General features: G+C 40.9%; 2 protein-coding genes across 2 annotated transcripts; both read right to left on the bottom strand.

Moving 5' to 3' along the window:
* Positions 1 to 1,868: 1,868 nt before the first annotated feature.
* On the bottom strand, positions 1,869 to 7,743 carry LOC101781742 (imidazole glycerol phosphate synthase hisHF, chloroplastic). Its single transcript, XM_004984906.3, has 17 exons — positions 7,436 to 7,743; positions 7,055 to 7,336; positions 6,789 to 6,958; positions 6,594 to 6,708; positions 6,460 to 6,515; positions 6,331 to 6,369; positions 6,148 to 6,246; positions 5,874 to 5,936; positions 5,727 to 5,789; positions 5,558 to 5,640; positions 5,111 to 5,219; positions 4,988 to 5,041; positions 4,240 to 4,327; positions 4,132 to 4,169; positions 3,800 to 3,905; positions 2,933 to 3,099; positions 1,869 to 2,385 (listed from the first exon to the last, which is right to left on the bottom strand). Exons 1-17 carry the CDS (start codon positions 7,587 to 7,589, stop codon positions 2,326 to 2,328), a joined length of 1,746 nt encoding a protein of 581 aa, XP_004984963.1. The 5' UTR covers positions 7,590 to 7,743; the 3' UTR covers positions 1,869 to 2,325.
* A 347-nt stretch (positions 7,744 to 8,090) lies between these two features.
* Positions 8,091 to 21,752, bottom strand: LOC101781342 (rho GTPase-activating protein REN1). The gene is made up of 24 exons (XM_004984905.3): positions 21,592 to 21,752; positions 20,543 to 20,661; positions 20,001 to 20,157; positions 19,415 to 19,534; positions 18,976 to 19,012; positions 17,999 to 18,075; positions 16,948 to 17,018; positions 16,785 to 16,863; positions 16,416 to 16,560; positions 15,374 to 15,478; positions 15,140 to 15,217; positions 14,833 to 14,888; positions 14,673 to 14,742; positions 14,417 to 14,501; positions 13,949 to 14,192; positions 13,649 to 13,861; positions 11,819 to 12,034; positions 11,675 to 11,730; positions 10,757 to 10,817; positions 10,603 to 10,686; positions 9,425 to 9,541; positions 9,175 to 9,344; positions 8,828 to 9,047; positions 8,091 to 8,701 (listed from the first exon to the last, which is right to left on the bottom strand). Exons 3-24 carry the CDS (start codon positions 20,034 to 20,036, stop codon positions 8,540 to 8,542), a joined length of 2,502 nt encoding a protein of 833 aa, XP_004984962.1. The 5' UTR covers positions 20,037 to 20,157; positions 20,543 to 20,661; positions 21,592 to 21,752; the 3' UTR covers positions 8,091 to 8,539.
* Between the last annotated feature and the right edge of the window lie 258 nt (positions 21,753 to 22,010).

Raw genomic sequence — 22,010 nt, 5'->3', positions numbered from 1 at the left:
AAATTTTTCTTTGATAATATATCTTTTCGATCCAAAGCCCCGCCGCTTGAGGATACGATATTTTCCATTCTATGTTTTAAAAACGTACCAATATATTTCCAGCGTAGAAATGTAGATATTAATTTACAATATATTTTTGGATTATATTACCACTACGTTTTTGGTTGACATTTATTCTTGCTAAATCTTTGATCCGAATTACGGCCGCGCAAGAATCGAATCTTTTCCAGGTAGTTTTTTAAAACGTGCCGATATATTTCTACGGTATATATTTATTAACAAAATCTCACTGGCTAATATTACCACCATCTTTGCTTTGGCAATTTATTTGTGCCATATCTTTTTAACAGCAACGAGTAATCAATCTGCTGCGAAAGGGGGTTGAGATATCTAGAGACCTAGGTCGAGGTGTAAGGTAATATTTAGAGGACAGGGAAACCTAGGTCAAACCGGACTCCTCCACTACGTCATGTAAACACGGTACAAAGCCCGTAGCAGGGGCCGACGGCGGCGGCGAGACGGAGTCGCCTGATCGAAGCTTCCACCTATGGCTGAGGTGCCGGAAGATCCCCACTCTCAGCCGGTGGGCCTGCTGGAGGTCACCCTCACCTGCCCGAGGTTGAGCGGCTACGCCGGCCCAGCGTGGCCGCAGTTCTGCTACCTCCACGTCGGCGTCGGCCGCAAGCTGCCCTTCTCGAAGATGCTCCCGTTCGAGATGGACGAGGAAGACGTCGAGGAAGCAATCTGCGAGGGAGACCTCAAGTGGTACGTCAGGGCACAAGCCAGAGAAGCCATCAAGCAGTGGGGGCTGTCGTTCAGGGTCCCCGTGAAGTCGGGCTGGCTGGGCAAGTCGCTCGACATCCTCGTGGAGCGCGTCGACCGGGACCTGCGCGAGAGGAGCGTGGTGGTCACCCGCGGTGGGCCGCACACCTCGACCTACACCGCCGCGATCGGCAGGGCGCGGGTGCCGCTGCTCGACGCCCTGGTGATCGGGGACCTCGACGAGGAGGAGGAGGAGGACGAGGCGGAGGATAACAAGAAGAGGCGCCGCGGCGAGGCGGAGCGCAGCTCGAGGCTGGAGGGGACGCTGGAGTTCGGCAAGACGGTGCCGCTGATGGACTGGGAGCTGCCGGCGCTGCGGGACGCGGACGGGAAGCCGCGGTCCGTGGTGCGCGGCTTGGTGAACGTGCGCATGTGCCTGAGAAGGCTAGCCTAAGGTACCAAGGGCGTAGCCATACCCATGCTGTATCTTTTGCGATGATGATGGCGAACTGCCTAGGTCGTCAGGTTGTTCACTAGTGGATGTGGAAGAGACTAGATACTCTAGATTAAGGCTTAGAGCACCATGCATCTTTGTCAGGGGGCAATGCAAGATTCAGCTCCTGGCCGGTTTTAGCTTTTTAGCATGAGAAACTTCACCGTTGTCCTGTGAAATTCTTGCCCTCCGTATACAGGGCCTGAAATTTTCTTTTGTTCAATCTGAAGGTCAGATTACATTTGTCTTGATAAGATTCAGTTATAGTAGTTCACTGTTTTATATACCGTTCGGCTATCTGAATATCTCCTCCTGAAATCGCTGGAGCCTTTCAACAGATGACCAGGGTCCAAAAGAGGTTATTAGGTTCCAGACTCATCATGCCGAGCGGGCTTAGGATAGAGGTGAGGCGGTGGTGATGCAACTGAAGCATTTGTTTGTCGAGATTTAGGAGGTGATGCCCCCGGAACAATGTTGTGTCGAGTTTTAGGAGGTGATGCTACCGGAACCATGCATGGTGTGGTGTGTATACCTTGTTAAAGGTAACCTTACGTGCTACCATGGAATATGACGCCTCCATTGTCGAATTAGATCCCCTACATGCATCCTCTTGTAAACAATGCAACGAACGACTCACTGTAAAGATTGACCTCCCAGTACCATAGATATCCGTTTCATCCTTAATCGCTTGGTTTTTTATCACCTACAAAACACTATGAAACTAACTGCACCCTTTAATGACCCAAAGGTAACAAACAGACGACCCAAAGGTGACAAACAGACGAATACGACGGTGAGTGACTACGCAGCTCCTGACGACGAGTCGGCACTTCGAAAGAACCGGGCCACGACCTTCCCGCGCAGCCCTCTTGCCAATCGGAGGCTCGAGGCAGCCAGGCCACACCGTGCAAACTAGAGAAACCCAAGCAAAAGAAACTGGTGCTTTAAGCTGTTCAGCAACGCTTACTAACTTATTACGAAATTGCAGTTCCCATCAGGGGCCTATGCACTGCCACCAACGTGCTCTGGAATCAGACGAGAATTTTTCAACAAGTGCAAGGATTTCCCTGTTACATCCTGACCTCCACACCGGCATCCACCAGATGCTCTTTTACTGCTAGTATGGGAACCTGTGACAAGCAACGGAGGTCAATTCTCTATATCAATTATCAAGCCCAAGAAGGAAAGAACAGATAATATTTTACTTCATAGGGAATGTGTACGGTAAGTTGATTAATAGAGACTAATGACCGACTAAGCAAAACATTACTCTAGGAGTCTAGGAGAATCCAACATTGTAGAATACAACAATAAAGCCTGTTCCGAATAAGGTGGGTGGGCTGGAGATGAAACTCAATAGAAACCACATGAATAAAAAAAAAAGCAATAAAGTTCTAATAAAATAACAACAATAATATTAAAAGAAACATAGCATGATTTCCACATTAAAGATGTGTAAGAATTTTCACATGCTGTGTATAAAGATGCTAACTCAGCACACATGCCAGCAAGCAGACTGAACTAATGGGTACCCATACAAATTAGTGGAAGATAATTCCAAAAGCAGCGCAAGATATAATTATCTAATAAGAGATAGCATACATGTAAGTTACAGAAAGACACCTTGTAAGTTATAGCATAGCATTCCAACAGGGAAGTGAAAGTAGGATCCAGTACCTCTTTCCGATGGAAAATGCCAGCAGCAAGGGCAGCAGAAGCATTTGTTTTCTCAAAGACTTCAGAAAAATGTTCAACAGCACCAGCACCACTGCTTGCTATGACAGGAATTGTCACAGCATCAGACACCATTTGGACCAAATCAATGTCAAATCCACAGCCCTGGCCTGCAAGACAAGAAGCCACAATGCAACCTTTGCTTTATAAACCCATATAAAAGGACAAATTCACATGAAAAGTGAAGCAAACCGGCAAACACCACTTTGACCACAAGTTTTGGAACACATTATAGGTCTTAACAACTTAAGAGAACTAAATGGTAAGGGTACTAATTTTTCACTCTTGATTTACACAGGCACATTGCAACCCATATTCCAAGGTCATAGTGCACTTGCTAAACTTAGTCAATAAATTCACACCTGCAATTATACAGTATAAGTTTATACATGAAGAGTGAGAATAGGGAAACTCCACTTTGGTGTTATAATATAGCTGGCCCTAAGCCTGGATGGAGGGTTGTGGTAGGCCTGGCAAGCCCATGTAAACTGCGACTCTTGGGGAGATGAGTGAATACTAAACTAGATGACATAATATTTCTAGATTGGCAAAGCACATGTGACAGAATCATACGAGTTATACGAAGTGGATTGCTAAAATGCATTAAATGATCTGATAACAAAACTGCTAAATCAAACACAAAAAATCAAAATTCTTCACAACAAATTATTATGATTATTGGTAAAGAGGCTCAACGAAGATATATAGGAGGGTGCCACCTAGCTTGTACTCAGAGCACAATAAGCTGAAATGTTGTAAATATGCCATAGCATACTTGCAAAACTAACTGCTCAGAACTTGTGAACATACCATCACAATCAATGCAATTAAGTAGTATTTCTCCTGCACCCAGTTCTTCCACAGCTTTTGCTAGTTCATATGCTCCTATAGGTCGGCTATCACGTCCACCACTCACCTGAAACAGAAATAAATCAACAATTACGCCCCTTCAATCGGTTACTTGTAAAACTCGTCTTCTATTAAATGGAAATGTTCAGGTGGAGTTTCCTAGCCCTACATTGCCTCGAAAATAGATCATAGTTACTACCTAGTACTAGACCTAAAAGATAAGCCAAAAAAGAGTATAACAGGAGTGCAAATTTCAAACAGTCTATACAGTCGAGGAAGAAGGAATGACTTACTGTACACTGGTACCATGCGTATTCTTCTCCTGATGGACCTGGAAAGTCACATGAGATGTTAGCATGTTTAAAATATAAATGGTGATCTACAACAAGGATGAAATATACCTTTGCTGGACACCTTCACAGTTTTAAATGGTACATCTTCTGGACTATTGACATATACCCGTCGAGGATCAATACTTACAACTACAGCCTGACAATGAGAAATATCCTTATTACAATGAGCAGTTTATAGGTTATATAATGTTTCTGCTAGAATACTAATAGATATTTAGTATGTCAATGGTTCAGGTGACATTCACTGGTGCATTGGTAGAATTTACAGGATTGGTCAACAATTTACAAGCAACAAAATTGATAAACCCGCAGGAACCAGATGGTTGCTGCTGGCTTTTGGTCAAATTGGCCTTGAATGGCAAAAAAAATGATCTAAAATGGTCTTAGATCCACTTTACAATTTAGTTTGATTGTCTTTTACTGACTTTGAGTGATAAACAAACTGCAATTCTTTGGACCTTGATAGTCAGCAATTATCTCAATACATGGTGAAATATATAGCTCAGTTTTATATTCCACAGAAATAAGTGGTTACAAATAATGCTCCACCCAATAGCAAAATATATGCATGAAACTGACTTCCCAGATTTAGTGACATACATGAACGGCACAACAGAAACTTAAAAGGATACTTTGCAATGTTATTTCTTTCAGGGAAAAAAAAGTAATAGCAACAAGGAACATCTCTCCCATATCGTGAAAACTAACTAGTAGTGTAAATACCAGATACAATCTTTTAGTTCATGTTTTGTAACTGAGCAATAGAGAAAAACAAGATTATGTAGAAATAAATAACCTGGTTGCCATATACTCTAGAAATTTGCTCCAAGCTGCTTTTCCCCGTCTTTACCTGATACACAGAAATAACTATATAATGGGGAAATAGCTGAACATTGTGAGGGAAAAATAGAATACATACACCAGTTTGTAAAAAGGCTTCAGCAGCATAAACAGCATCACTTCCGATTGAAATTTTGTCAGCACCAGACCTGAAATATTCCGATGCTACTTCCAAGCTTGAATAGTATCTGAGAAGAAAAAAATGTACACAGTTACAGGGACATATTTTGCCCTTCTCAGTATTGGCTAGACATGCAGAGTTGCTAAGAAATCAGTAGATAAGATCACAAACTGTCTCACACCACACGGTGATCGGTGAAAAAAAAAACTTGGAATTTATAAAACAAGCCTATTCAGATAAGAAATTCAGGCCATTCAGGTATTATTTCAATAAAATCTATGTGACCACCCTTTCCTTTTACATCTTTTTACTCCGCATTCTACGGATTTCTTGACAGGAGATTAGGTTGCTATGCACATAGTTTCTGGGATCCCCATTGCTTAAGAATAGAGCATGAGAAATAACCTTCCATTTGCATCTGTGAAGTCTCGTATACCTCCACCAACTGTAAGTGGCACAAAAACCTTTTCAGATGCACAACGCAGTACCTACCAAATATTCCATGTCACTACACTAGACAAAAGGGGCGTAAAGACTAAAGATAAAATTTGAAGGTTTCAGATTTTAAACAAACCTCAAGCATTGGCAAATCACCCAATGGAAAGTCGCGGAAACCAGTTATATTCAAGAAGCTGACCTAAGGGAAATGTTATTCATGATATAAGATAATAACTTTACATAAATAGAATCATAACATGGAAAACATTATGCAGAGAACTACCTCATCAGCACCATCTATGTAGTATTGACTTGCTAGATCGACTGGCTTGCCAAGGTTTCTTACCTACGAGAATATGATGTAAATATGTTCAAACAAGGAACCAGCTGTGTATAAGACAAATTATAATAAAATTATCTCAGATTTATTCTTCATTCAATATAAACATGAACTATGCCCAAAGTATCACCTAGGACTAACAAACATGCCATTTAGAGCTTGTCCTGATGTTTAAGAAGTTTAACCACACTTAAGGTCAATGGACAAAGCTTTATACCTCTTTGCTGCTAGTATGATCTCTTACATCATACTGATCACCTTTTGTTACCACAAGATCCCCATTATCATTTGACCGAACATCGAGGCATGCTATCACCTGAAAAGTTTGAAGTGAATAAGAAGAATGGCAATCTAAAAGCTTCACATTGAAATATTTAACAACATGAAAGACGGAACTCACTCTCTTTGCAAGTTTTGATGCTTTCCTACGTGCTGGGACCTACATTGCAAATAAGGTGTGAAGTTCATATTTCATAATTAAAAAAGATCAAATCAAAAGAAATTGACTACTAGAAACTATAACTATTACCTTTGCCCCTGAAGAGTTAGCACTGAGAAAATTTTTTAAAATAGAAAGGCCAGTAGCTGCAAAAAAAGAAAAGAACGTTTCATATGACCAGTAGGTTAAAACTTTGGATATCCAAATTTAAACTACCTATTTACCTCCACTCTTTTCTGGGTGAAATTGAACTGCCTGAATGTTGCCCATTGAGATGGATGATATGAAGCTGTCACCATAGTTGCAAATTGATGAAATCCAGTCTCTGTTAGCATCTGACTAAGCATGTAGAAAGAAAAAACAAGTCACATCTCATGACTCCATCAAAGCATGAGAATCTAGATGGCATTGCTACTAACAGGCAGTGCGTGGTAGGAGTGAACAAAGTAAACATGGTGGCCATCAGCTCCCTGCAGCAGCTGTGTATCCTTGGTGATCTCAAGAGCGTTCCAGCCAATGTGAGGAACTATGAGACCCTTGGAGGAGTCAAATCGCCTAACCACACCCGGTATTACACCAAGGCCGCTCACTGCGATAACAAATGCTAAATTAACTACTGTTCATCCGCATTCCACATCTTAGCAAGCAAGTAGCAGACGAAGTGGTGATGAAGCGTGGACCTTACCCGGGCCGTTCTCCTCGCTGGAGTCGAAGAGCAGCTGGAGGCCCAGGCAGATGCCTAGGAAAGGGCGGTCCCTTTGGATGTACTCGCGGAGCGCGTCGGCCATGCCAGTGCTGTTAAGGACGTCCATGGCGGAGCCGAAGGCGCCGACGCCAGGAAAGACGAGGCGGTCGGCGGCGAGGATGTCCTCCGGGCTCCGCACGTCGCGGATGCCGAAACCGAGGTGGCGGATGGCGTTCCGCACGCTGCGCACGTTCCCCGCGCCGTAGTCCAGTAGCGTCACCGCTGCGGCGAGGCAATTTTAGCAAAGCGAAACGCAGCCGTGGAGCCATGACTCGAGTTCCGGAAGGGAAAGGGAAAGGGGGCGTGGTCCGCAGCGCTTACTGTTTGCGTCGGAGGACGCACGGACGGAGAGGGAGCCGGAGCCGGAGCCGCGGCGCTGGCTGCTCCGCTTCGGGCGGCGGCACGCGGAGCATGGGACGGTGAGGATGGCGGCGCCGGTGGCCATTGCTCCCTGTGGCTGCGGCGGCGGCTGCATTCGCCCCCTTTCCCACTAATTAATCGCCGCAAATGCCACGGAGGAGTAGGCGAAGAAGGCGCCGGGGGCAGGAGGCGGCGCCGGAGGGGACGTACGGCGGCGCGGGGAGGTCGTGCTCAGACCTCAGAGTCAGCGACGCATCAATGCTGTCACAGTGTCACGCACTAAGCGCCCTAGCGGGCCTTTCTTTACGGGCCTCCGCTGCCGGATAGCAGGCAGGCCCGGTAGGCCACTTTTATTAAACAGAATCTGGGCCTCAATGGCCGGTCACAAAGGCGTTTTTTGCGGGCCGGGACAAGCGTGCTCGTGAACAGGCCCGCCCAGCCTGCTCCTGCTAAAAAGAATAAAACTGCTCTTCGTGTGCCAAAACCTCAATTTTTCTTTGGCAGAGACACTAGTGAAACTTTCTTGGAAAAATGGTACTGTAAGAATGAATGAACATATGATACAACAGATTCAATCTCGATTCTAAAAAAATAGTAGTGGAAAGGACAAAACAAATAGGGGCTCAACTTTCAAGCAGGAACTTTTGACCCTGGATCTGCTATTAGCTCATACAGTACTTTAAATACAGAGAAGCATAGTGCTATATTCTTACAAAGTTTGATCATAAGTTTAGCTGATGTGCAGCAAGAGAAACAGATACCACTCCCGAGTACCTCCTCAGGCTAATGGAACTGGATAACAGCCCCACAAATGTTGAAATGTACTTGCAAGCGTACTTGGGCAGTGGCCCAGAGTGTTTGAAGAGAATGCTACATACCAGGTTGACCGTCAGTGTTGTTGCTACACAACTGGTGTATATAACATCATGGTGAAGACACGATTTACCAGCGCAATGTCCAGATTATGTTACTCTATAACTACTGTAGTTTGTTCCAACCAAAGTTTCTGAAAACATTGCCAGGAATCCTCTTCCAGGAACATATGTAGTAACACAAGTCTACTGCTCAGCTGGAGTCTCCTTTCGGAGGAGCTGTAGGCCCCTGGGCCTGAGGGCGACCCAGATCTAAGTTTTGCATCTCACTAGCAAGAAGCGCCCTTCTTTCTTTCAAAAAGTTGAGTCGGCTAGTCAGCTTGGCTAATGCAGACGATGGTGCCATCCCAGATTCCTGATAATATAGCGGTAGTATTAACTTCAGGTTAATAAATCGTTAGCGTCAGACACCAGGAGGGGGGGGGGGGGGGGGGCTAAGAGTAGCATAATAAACGTTTACTATCGTGCAGAACGGGATCACCTCTGCTTTAGTACTTGAACCTTGAGCCTTGTTCGTAACTGCATTATTGGAGTTCTGCCTCTGCGCAAAGTTCCACCTCGTGGTAAGTGATCCATCTTGGCCGTCCTTCGAAACCAACATCTTTTGAACCATTTGGTTTGTAGCCCAGAACATGTCAGGTACAGTTGGTGCTTTGACTGAGGAGCTAATCTCTGTAGAAAGGGCAGCATTTTGTTCGCCGCTGAAGAAAGGGAGACCAATTTAGTAGAACTCTATCTTAAATATGTCTCAACCAAAGATTTTAAAGAGAGGCAAAATATTATAGAATGTGCGAAAGTACTACTGAATTCTTGGAAATAAAACCTTACTCGACAATCTTGTCTGTATTTAGGAGCCGCTTGTTGTTGCATGATTCACATAATGAGGTGGAACTCAGTTGGGCCTGGTTGTTGAGTTGTCCACGAAGATCAGAAACCTTTTGCTTCAAGTTCATAATGTCAGCTTCAGCGGCAGCTACTTCCTCAAGATCAGCCTTAGTCTTTAATCAACAGAAAGAAGAAAACGTTTCAAATGGCGAAAACCGTTATCTATCTCAATAGCCAGTTTCAGAAAGGGTACCTTGCTGTCTATTGTTGACGGGAAGGACACCTGTCCTCTTCGCATATTCATTAGGCCAGACTCCAATGAAGCCCTCAAATTTCTCTCCTTCTGCAGCTGGTCTCGTAAATTTTCCACCTGTTGAATGTGCAAAGTATCCTTGTTGAACAGAGAAAAATGCAGAACATTGCAAGCACAACAAAACAATTCCAGAAGCACATAAGTACAGCATAGTTCTGAGATCTGAGTCAGAACTCCCATTCAAATCCTTGTTCTATCAGCGGACTATATGGTCCAATGATGGATGGATACATCGCTATTACAAAGTGATATTTAATACTTCAATGGTTTAAGTGGCATTATCCAGTATGCAGTTCAGTGGAGTACAGGCCACAATGCATCACAGTAGGACTCCCACTCCCCTCTCTTCAGGCAAGGCTGCACCCAAACGTTACCATGACTGCTAGAAACTTCAATTTATTTGAAGGAAGAAAGAAGTGGAAAGCAAGTGCAATGTTGCTCAAACTGATGCTTCACAGGGCCTTGCAAAGAAACTGATGCTTCACTGGGCCTTGCTCAGAGTGATAAAATGTGAGGTAAAAAAAAGTTGGCCGCATAATGAAATTAGTACATCAAATAGAATCGGAACTTCATTTAGTTTGTTGTTATCAGGGAGATATTCCTACAAATGAAACATGATTGCACTGGATAAGTATGGACAGCAAGAAAATGTTCATTTCGATTAATGTACTCATCCTTTAAAAGGAAAAAAAAAAGAATCATTTTGGTATTCGTTAACATACTTTGTATCAGTTGTCTTGGGCATTCAAACAGATAAGAATAAAAAGCTCATCTGACTGAGCACCATGTGATCAAACCTTGAGGGCAGAGTGCATGCATTTGTTGACTCTTAAAACGTAAGGAGCAAGGACCACTTTCTCAAAGTTATTTGGGCTATTGCTTGGGTTCAGATGTTTGAATAGTACTTGCTGCATAACTGCTACTAGAACAATCTTCACCTTCAACATAATGCCCGGTGTCATATGCTTTTTTTTTCTATATTTGTTAAAGTTTGAACCCTGCCTGGAACAGAGAATCTCTTACGGAAACAAAGCCACTAAACAGTAAAAAATGGTACCTGGAGTATATTCTCTTTCCAGAACAGAAAAAAAAAATAGACCTTAAGTTTGAGCTCTTACTTCTTTTTCTAGTGCTACACGGCGCTCATGTAGTGCTTCTTTTCGCCTTTCTAGACTTGCCTGGAGTACTGTATTTTCTTTTACCTGAAAAAGACATAGCATCATCTCACACCGAAGAATGCTATGTTACATGATTTTAGTGTGATCCTTGTACCTCCATTGTAATTTTAGATTGGAGATGACTCTTGTTGTTTTCAAGCTTCACAATATGAGCCCTAGTTCAGAAGCTGAATTAGATAAGAAAAGGCAACTCAAAATATCAACAAATGCAAATTCTAAAAGCTGACTTTATTTTTATCTTTATAAGTTTCCATCTGTCCAGTTTTTTTATATAAAAAATGTAACAGGAAACCCTAAATGGTATGCCAAGTTCATAAGACATACAAATTTTAGAGAAGCAAAGGGAAAGTGAACCTATATGCAGTGAAAGAAAGAAAACTTTCTATGCATGAATTGGAAAACATGATTGTATTTTATGCACTACTCATCCTACAAGTGGGAGTGGATAGAAGTAGGACAAAAGTATATGGGGAAAGGAATGTAGGGAAAACTTTTTGTAGCTAAAAGTGGCTCGGTCCGTAGCAGCCAACCTTTACATACTTTTAACTACGACGACAAACAGAACTGGGCCACTAAATAAGAACTGAAAGAGTTTATTCCCATTACTAAACCCTAACAACAGTGATATATTCCTTTTATTCTCTTTTGGTCGTCATGGGATGAGTTCTTGGTTGTTGAGGAGTGTTAGCAAGCTGTATGTATGCGTGTGTATGGGCCTGGGCTGTGTGGCTTGTAGCCTGGCCGGCCTCTCCTTGATTAGGATGGTTAGAGATATGAGATCTTATCCGGCTCTGTTTCTATAAGCCCTAAGATCTCCTCACCCCTATATATTGTAACCCCTATCTCTCAATCAATCCAATCTAATATTCCACGCAATATTCATTGCTTTCAAGGAGAATTATAGCAAAACAACTTGCAAAAAAGAATTTGCTGCTTTTATAAGATGTCTGTTACTCTTTCAATACATAGCACATGCCCAGTTGCATTGTATATAATATAACAGGCTACTTACTCATCATCATCACCACCGCAACAGTTAGCCTCCTCTGTTGAGAGGTCTTTTCTTGCCTGTAAATAAAGTGCTTAAGCCAAGCTATAACATAGCAGATAGCACTAGTTCTGATAGACAATTATGTGAATAACAATTTAAACTTACTGAAGTACGCCCCCATGAGTTCCTTTTGCTTTCATTAGTTGATTCTTGTTTTGATTGGGATGGAAGGTTGCTCTCCATTTGAGAGGTTTCGTCAACTTTTTGAAGAGAACTAATTTGATTACTTTCTTCTGTTGGCACACCATGTTCTACTCTCGTGGTCCTCACAGGTGGTTGAACAACTTTATCATTTTCATCACATGCAGGGCCCGAGATAACCTATGGGTGATGAGAAATTGTAAGGTAACAAACTGCAAGAGCATTTAGTTGGAAAGGAAAATTTATATGTTTGAAATGTGTGCCGTGATTATTTCAGACTTCATGCAGTGTCATTCATTAGAATCTTAGTCTTATTAATATAATTTCCAAGAACATTAAGATGCCTGGAGTAATCCCTTCAGTCAAGAAAAAGGAAGGCGTTTTTTTTCTGCGTAAAATTAATGCTACTTTAACCATTAATTTTTCAAGAGCATGATTTAGCAAAAGTATTTTCATAAAAAGAATCGCCCAGATCCTTTCAGATGTTTATCATGGCTGCATGCATCCTATAGTGTTAGTCTTTTGTTGGCCAAATGAAATACATAATAAGCAGTCTATAAATATATATCTTATTAGCATTTCAATTATATGCTAGCTTCAAACACTGAGTAAAATGATGGCATTCATTATCAGAATGCAATTGATGGACTTTTGGACCATCAGTTGAATACGAAAGCATAAATCTTCAAGTCAGTTAGATACAACAAATAACTAGTTGATTTCTTCTTAAGAGATTGTTTGTTGAGAATCTCCCCGAGATATACTCGTTAGTGGAGCTAGTTGCTACTCAGCCAACCAGGTTCGATTTGCACCTCCTACATATATGATGATGCTAGGCCCGACATCTCTCCCCTAAGGAGAGTTTTTATTCTTACAGGCTATTCATCATATGGTATTGCGAATTAGCTAAACTGGTTGTTTAATTGGGCATTAAGAAGGTAGTGCCTGATGAATGAAGATGCTCAAAATATGATTTACCTGCTCCAATTTTAAATTATGTGCAAGAGGGAATTTTTTATAGTGAATAGTGGGGATATAGTGGATGAAACATGTTCAATAATCATGGTTGCTTGGGAAATATGGAAGCATCGGAATGCATGTGTGTTTGAGGGTGTTAGTCCAAGTGTGCAGGTGATCCTGCAGGCGGTGAAGACTGAGTGCACCTTATGGTGTTTTGCAGGAGATGCACCTCCGGTTGCTTCCCCCAGATTAGGTCTAGTTTCTTGGTCGTGTGTTTTAATTTTGTGGTGAGACTGTAAACTTTTAGTTGTATAGGGGAGTAGACTCATGTCCTCTCTCTTGTTGTTTCTTCCTATCCTAATGAAATGACACTCAGCCTATTCAAGAAAAAAAAGAAACATGTTTAATAAATTAGCATAACTTAGTTTGTACTAGGATTACTTGATATTGACATGTCTTGCTAAAAAATTTAGTTTGTACTAGGATTACTTGATATTGAAAGTCTTGCTAAAAAATGTTCCTATGAAAAACCACTATCAAGCAAGAATTAAGCAAATGAGGCCCTTTTGACTGCAATAAATAGTGTTGATGAAAATGGAAAGGTTCTACCAGACTTGTGAGCAGTTACGTTTAGGAATCAGGAGTCAAACAAAATAATTTCTGAATGCTAAAGCAAAACAAGAAGATAACTTATAATACAAATTCAGAAATAATCAAATGATCAGTAAGGAATAGCATGATAAAACAAGGGGTCAATCATAAAGGTTTACAAACAAAGAAATATCTTCCTTTTGATAATGTTTTAGAAATGAACACAGTGATCAGATGAAGTACCTGGTCATCTGCATTACCAACCCTAATGTTACTATCACGTTCACCCCTGTTGCCAGAAGAGTGTTCAGTATTATCATTCAAATCTTCTTCGACATCATCTTCACCAGAACCATAGGAACCATCATCTTCATGTATGTCATTGTCTGTTGAATATTCCTTGTCAATGTCAGACTCGGTATAAGCATCTGAAGAGTATGAACCGTCTTCAATATCCTAAACAGGTAACTGTTGGATTAAAATTCATGACAATCAAATGGAACTTGCTTGCAGAGAAAAACATGTCCAGGGAAAAGGAGATACATCAAATATCTGATCATATTCCTCAAGCATAATAATAACAATAGCTTGAGCATGGTTGGCAGCAGCAGCAGCTTGAAGCAACTGGAATGAACTGTCCCCAGCCATACTGAAGTCACTATCAATTTCACATTCACCAAGAAGAAGAGGCCGAAGAAGAAGTGGTGCCATGCAAGCTGCCAAAGCAGACGCAGACATCCTATTTACAGCTTTGTGCGATCCAACAATCTGCATCATTTTGAGAATCCTAAAAGAAAAAGCAATGAGTTTCATGGACTTTGATGATGCTGTCGTCAATTTATGATACAGGCTATAGCTAACTGATAATCAAAATAAATATGGAAAAATCACGTATATATTCTTCAAGAATGAAAATCATAGGCATTAGGACCATGACGCCATGATCATTAACTTTTTCAGTCTAGAGTTTGGTTGATAAGACATTTGAAACAAACCATTGGCGATAGATACCTCTGCAACAATTGGCGATTTGGTTCTGGAAAAACTTCATATATCACTCTATTCATAGCATCAAGTCTTCTTGTCTTGTCAGTTCCTGTATAATCGCTTGTTTTGATCAGTTTATAATTTTAGCATAACACAATGTTTGGTAGGGCATAAGCTTAGCTAGTATTTTGGTATATACTCCATGAAAGGTAGCTAGGCTCAGAAATTTAAGACTGGACAGATTGCTGAGTAAATAAAGTAAGTTTCAAGTCAGTCTTACGGTAAGCTCTAACCAGGGAAGTGCAACATGATGCAGGGACTGGAGAAGATGGCATCTCTCGAAGAATGTACTGCAACGAGTGAGGACCGTCAAATGTTACTAAAAATAATACACAATTTATTCCTATTGTGAGACCATAGTAATGCTTGTCAATAAATACCTTAATACAGTCACCGATAACATGTGCATCCTCTTCTGGGGAGAACTCATTCTTTCCTACAAATTCATATTAAAAGATGTGGTTTTAAACACATAGCTGGCAAATAAACCAGAGCAAATACAACTCTCTCAGAATATCCAAACTAATAGTCCTCCCAAACTAGCTTCATGAAAATATGTACCAATATAAGAATATAAATAACTTACTATAACTGCATACAAGAAATCCCAAGAGGGCTGAGACACTGAAGTGCCAAACCTAGTTGTCCTAACTTAAAAGGGAAAAATGTCAGACTACAAGAAATCACCCTTTTCGTAATCCCGAATCCTGCGTTTGACTTCTTCAACATCAGCAGACTGACGGAGGATTCCTTCAACCTTGACACCTAGAAAGAGCGTATTTTTTCCACTTGTCATTGAACAGCTAACTTGGTAAATATATAAACCTGTACTTGGATATTATTTATGTTCACCAGGATTTGTATTTCGTAAATTTATAACTAAGGAAATTTGAGGCAAGATTGTGTATTGAAAACATTTACCATAATCTTCAATGAACTTTAAGGCTTTCTCCAGGAATGCTGTAGTGCCATCAGCATCAACAAGTGCAAATTCTGCGGGTCTACCAATCACAGATTTATCTTCCGCTGAAATGGAAATAATTGTTGCTTATTTGTATTCCAACTCCATGATAAGATTCCATCCCTCCCCACCAGAACAGAGTGAGAACAAAATAAATGAAAAAAAAACGTTCTAAATATTGTACAGAATCTCAAGCTCATGATGTTAAGTCTCTGATTTTAATATGTTACCAAATATATATAACAATATCTGACACCTGATGCAAAATTTTCATAATTTTTTTATGTCAGCTGTATTTTGTATAAATGGTAGGTTGGTGTCTATAGCCCATCTTGGCCCATGCGGCTCATAATATATTAATATATACTCATGTTTAATGAAAAATCAATTAATATATACTCATGGATAATGAATTGTGCAATTGTAGATGTCTTCCTTTCTCTTTTTAACTTTTGAGATGACTGGATGCATTGATACTAATGAAAAATGGAAGCTACTTCAAGCATGTTGACCAACAAATGTTTGCCCATGTTCCTGTAGGCCATAGGGAGCATGCATGTTGATTAAGTTAGTGTCCTAAAAAAATCTAGTTTCTAAGTACTAGAAGACAAGCAAGATTGAACAGTGAACTGGTGTATTTATCTGGCAGAAAGTCATTTTTTGCAGCACAACAACAACAAAGTCATTTTTACCCATGTCTTACAGAATTTTTAAATCAACAAATTCAGGACGTGTAAAATGAAGGTGATCAAACACCAAAGGGAACAGTACCCGTGTACCACCATACTTTTACAGCTACCAGAAATGGAAAATGACAGGACTCAGGATCCTAGAGCTATCAACTTCAGTTAGGAGAATGTGAGGAATTGATATCCATTGAAATTTTGACTAGCCTATTGTTTGTCACAAAAGCTGGATTCCTTTTGGTATAGAAAGTATGACCTATAAATAAATACAAGAGACTAATACATGCAACTTCTGATAAGAGTAAACATGGCTTACATTGTTCAACAGCAGCTTCAGCAGGTTCTGTTATGTCAGTGGTGGTTACTGGATGCTGCCCAGCTGTATTCGCAACACTGGGTGCCTGAGCCAGAGCATTCTCTAATGCACTTCTCCACTCATTTAGGTCTTCTGTAGTTTCTGCCTGTTTGATAAAAGACTGTACCGTTAAATACCATAAGTCATATTAACTGTTGTTGCACACCCCGCCCCCAGTCACAGCCAGCACTGCAATTTCAATCCCACTGCAGCACCTGTTGCCCCACTAGTCACTGCAGTGATAACATCATTGCACACTCCCAAATGCCAACCCTCCCATTTGAAGCACCATAACAGCAACCAAGAAATTGAATGCGGTACACAACTGACCTTAAGGGTGAAAGTGCGTCCATCACGACCATCAGGAAAGACCACTGTTATAGTTTTCCTTTCTTCTTTGACAATCATACTGAAACATTGCTCAAGATTATAAGCTTATAAGATATTATTGAAGGAGCTTTATACTTCAACAAAAAAACATCTAAATTCACACCTTGCAGTGTTATTCAAGTCAATTCCACCAAGTGTAACAATTGGTTCACTGCCTCTGGGAGGGGGAGCATTCTGCAAGTTAAGCAGAAAAATTGGGGGTAATTGCCATGTTTGTGCATAACCTATCATTTCAGTTTGAATAAATTACTAAGACAAATCCATAGATAATTTCACCAACAAGCCAAAAAGAACTATGCTTCAACAGTTGTACATGTGGCTGCAATCATGTTTACCTCTTGAAATGGTTAAACGGGTAGCCATTAGTAGTGTTAACATTTTGTTTTCTAATATCAGACTATAGTACCACTTACAGGTTCATTCAGTTTTTTTGTACAATATTAGGTATACTGATTAGTGAATAATGATATAATTACCTAGATCAAATCAGGATGCTAGTTTGTAGTTTAGCTGTTGCAGTGCTATAAGTGGATATAACTTGTCTTAGATATAGCTTTACTTGATGAGAGCTCGGGTACTCTAGTGAGAATCTTAATAATGCTCTGACTTAATCTAAGCAAGTAGATGGAAATAATAAGCTACACAAACTTCTTATTCGAAACTTAGGTGTAGTTTCTAAGAGTTGGATTCATATGCTTGCTCTTCCTCAAAATGAATTTTGGAAATTATATCACATTTCATAAAGCTAATAAAACAATAGAACAGAAGACATGAAATGAGATCTGATCAGCATGGGGGATCCATATATGACAAGGGAAAGCCAGATTTGTAGCTTACTTAGCTGGTATCCTAGCCCTACGATCCAATTGATGATATAGTTGAACCATTGATCATATAGTACAGATAGCAAGGAGTCTAACCTCACAGGATAAAGGTATCTCATCACCTAATGTCTTCTTTCTGAATACACTTTACCTTGGAGTGTGCTTTATTACAAGGAAATTTATTCTACTCCAAACAATAATTTAAATTATTCACAGCATTGTGACTGAAGCAAAGAGACACAACAAAGTGCATAGCTCTACAAAACAGTATTAGACAATAACTTGAAGAAAATGGAACACTATAGAAGGAATTATAGCAATATATCTTACAGGATCACTCCTGAAGAACACTAATGATGTCCTTGTAAGGATAAACCAGCGCTTTTTCCATACTGTCCAGCCAATCCCTGTAAGTTATCAAAATTAAGGAAATGAGAAGCATAGTGTAGCCATAAATATATAAAATTTCATGTTAAAACATAATTCGTCAAATGCAAAAATGACAGAATGGAGCAACCAAGCTTCTACAAAAGTTTCCAGATTAAAAAGGATCAGATTCAAGAAGAAATAATCTGGTCCGCCTAATTAAACTGCAAAGATAACCTTCCCGCTAAAAAGAAGGAAAAATTGTTATTGAACTATGTTTGGCTCAGTAACAATATCGAGCAATTATCCCATAGGCGTTCCGCATTTTTCCCGAATATGCAAGAGGACTGCACATCATTTCACTAAGAAGAGAATATAAATAGCACAAAAGACCAAAGACGACACATGCACACCACAACACCGACAGTCCGACACTTGAGACTTCACCAAAGCTTGTTTGCCCCAGCACCGAAATTTTAAAGCATATGATCTTATAGGAATTATAAACAGATATTATACATTTTTGGCCATGCCTTTTGGAGCAAGTAGATTGTACCATGGTCTGCTCTAACTTAGATTGCCACTCAAAATGATTACCTAATCTTCATATATGATCCACCCTGCAGGTTGATATCCTCTCAATAAAAATCATGGCTATATAACAAAACAAATTACAATATAGTTTGCTGTCGTTCCGAAATTTGCATGATAAATACTCTTATCCACATAAGACATTGTGATTATTGCTCTGACTTCAAGATACATGTTTTTTCTGTCTTCTGTGCTTGATAAATTGAGAAGGTAGAACGTTATTTTGGTCCAATCTAGCTCATTTGATGGATAATATTCCTATGGCATAGGCATATGAAAACCTTACCACAAGTTAATCTAGCCATGCTAAAACAGAATTTATGCATAGTATCAGCAGGAAAAAAAAATACCTTTAGATGAGAGCAGTAAATTTCCACTCTTAAGAACCTGCAGTAAAAGAATATGTGGAATCGATTGTGAAAATTTTTTATAACACTAATCTTTTTGCCACAACTTGATCTGAATTCATGCTTGTTGAAGTGCAACTGAGACTTAGGAACAGTAAATCTGAAGTTAAAGTGATGCATTGTGTCACTTGCTCTAGGAAATACTAGAACATTAAAAAGGTCATTAGTAGAGTGCCCATTGCATCTTTTCTTTATGTACTACCAAGCACAGCTTCATGAAAAAATAATTCTGAAGTGATGAATTGTGTCACTTGCCCAACGAAATATTAGAACATTGAAAAGGTCATTAGTAGAATGCCCTTTGCATCTTTTCTTTATGTACTAATAAGTACAGCTTCATGAAAAAACAACATTTTTTTAGATGGAAGAAAATCCAACAAACCTGACAGTTTGGACAAGTGGTTGGTGAATTTTCACCAGCTTCAGATTTATTAGTGGTCTGAAAGTTAGAGTCTCCTGCCCCACAACGGCAGGTCTTAACCTGGCTGATATTCTCAGTGGGCTGTGAAGATGATACCAGTCAGAGTATGAAACAGAGCAGGGTGAATACTTAGAAAATACAACAATCAAATGATGCAATACCTTTTGGAACTTAATGTTAATTGAAATAAGGAAAAATATGAGCTTTTACATAAGCAGTTATATGTGTAAGTACTGTTAACAAAAAAAATATGGAGAGTCTTTCAGAAAGAACATTAGCATCATTCCAGTACAACAAGAAATCATATGAATAGCCCATTTTACCCCATTGATCAACCAAACTGAATTCTATCGTCTCACTTTATAAACAAATATTACATGATCCAGTATTTTTTAAGTGAAACACAAATCAACTGAACTTCACTAAAGTGGCTGAATCATGAAATGGTGAGGTCCAATAAAAACTTCACATAGATGAATTAACATGATCAGAAACATAGTGAAGATAGACGAATTAAGAATGTAAGTGAAACATATGCCCCTCTTACTTGCTGGTGAGAAATCTTCAACTCCGAAGCTGACATTGTCTGCTCTAGGTGGCTGACTTATGAAGACCTCACGATGATTTCTGATGAGTTGATGTTCTCCGACAATAAAATATGCAGCTTACTGTGTTACTAGTGATGATTTCATGAGATTTGTTCTCTGCAAGAATAATAGAAACAAAGAAACTGACACAGCCATATTACCAGGTCCCAATAGGAAAGCATGTTTGGATTGGGGGATTTGAGTCCAGATCCTTATGAATTATTTTAAATTCAAACTAGTTCTGTAAAATCTGAACACCCCGATTCCTTATGTTCAGATTGAAAAAACTTGTGTAACAACAATGTTAGCTAAGTTCTGAACATATTCAATGGTTGAAAATATGTGCACTAAATACCAGTTGTCCCAATTCTTGACCTACCAATCCTATGGGTGTGTAATATCATATCAATGCATAAACTATCAGCTATAGCAAGAGCAGATGTGATGTGATCTTATGAACTGAAAGCTAGTTTTCCACCGGAATAGGGAGGTTACCACTTACCAGAGGAAACTGAAGCATGAAAGCTTATTTAGTTTGTCATGGGTCAGCTTCTGATTAACTGAGTCGAATTCAGCATCCACAATAAGTATCAGCTTAAGTTTTTAAGCCATTAGTTGGACCTGAGCATTATATAGCACAAGAATAGTCACAAAGAGAAGTAAATTTAACAAGATATGGGGGCTCTTGCGGTCTTGTTATCTCATTAAAGTAACAGTATATAGTTTTTTTTGGAATGAAAGCTATCCTAAAATGATAGACTGATAAAGTTGGAGTTCAACATCGTGAAGCCCGCAAAAAAAAAGAACTTGGCTTCATAGTAGTAGTTTGGGTGAGAAAAAAACATTAATGTTCTAAATGATTCTTATATGCACAAATAAACTGCATAATTGTCCAAACTGCAGTACTTTGAAGCAACGTTTGGCTCACAAGCATTTCTATGTCTCGCCTCCCTCAACAATCTGAATGAAAGTGAGCTAAAAATATTTTGCTTCGGAGCAGAGAATTCCAAGTTGCACGGCATCAAAGCACGTTTCCTAAATGACCGTACGGTTGTGTCGAGAGCTCCCAAAAACTGCCACCCATACCCATCAATAGCAACCTCCGCTTGAAATCTCGAACGGGTAGGTAACCCAATTACTCCAGGAAATTTTGCACCAAAATATAGACCCAGAATTTACACGGTGAAATCTTGTCATTTCGACAGGTAACGAAAAAATACCATGGATCGAGTCCGCAGCTACACCCGAAAGAATCCGCATGCACTGCACCCGAGATCAATTAACTAAGTAAATCATCGAAGCGGCGCAATGAGCTACCTTCTCTCGGATGCAGCACCCGCGGAGAAGGCACAAGCGCGTGCCCCCCAAAACGAGTGCACCCCCCGCAGCATGCAGATTGCAGAACCCAGATGAACGCGCGACAACAGCATTGCCTCGTCTCCGCCTCGATCCCCCCAAACTGCGAAGGATTCCGCATGCCACCCCCGGAAATGCACAGCACGCACCGATCGAAGAACAGAGGTGGAGGCGGAGGCGGGCAATGCGGCTCACCTGCGGCCTCGACGCGACCCGAAATCCCACGCCGGCGCGCGCGCCACCTCCTCCTCTCTCTCTTCCGTTCTCGCGCCTCCGTCGATCCCCTCCCCCTCCTTCGCTGCCGCTCCGGTCCCCACGCTCTATTTTCTCTCGCCGCCCGGGCTCGTCCCTCTCGCCCGCACTTTCTCCGGGGAAATTCCTCCCGTGGCACGGGGCCAGCGGAAAATAACATAGCCAAACGACCCGCCTCGCTGCGCCCTGGGTCCGCGGCCTCCGGGGCCCGACGTGTCAGAGCAACGGTCCGATCCGCCTCGCGTTCTCCCCGCACGAGCTGACGAGCGAGATGCGGGCGCGCGGACGGGGTCAAGCGACCGGGGCCGTTGGATCTGGAACGCGAGACACGTGGCGGCATATCGGGGGGCTAACCCGGGAGG

This window comes from Setaria italica, chromosome IX, assembly GCF_000263155.2.
Source record: "Setaria italica strain Yugu1 chromosome IX, Setaria_italica_v2.0, whole genome shotgun sequence".
Lineage (NCBI taxonomy): Eukaryota > Viridiplantae > Streptophyta > Magnoliopsida > Poales > Poaceae > Setaria > Setaria italica.
Note: the sequence above shows the minus strand (reverse complement) of the source record. Positions and strands in the feature narration are given on the sequence as shown.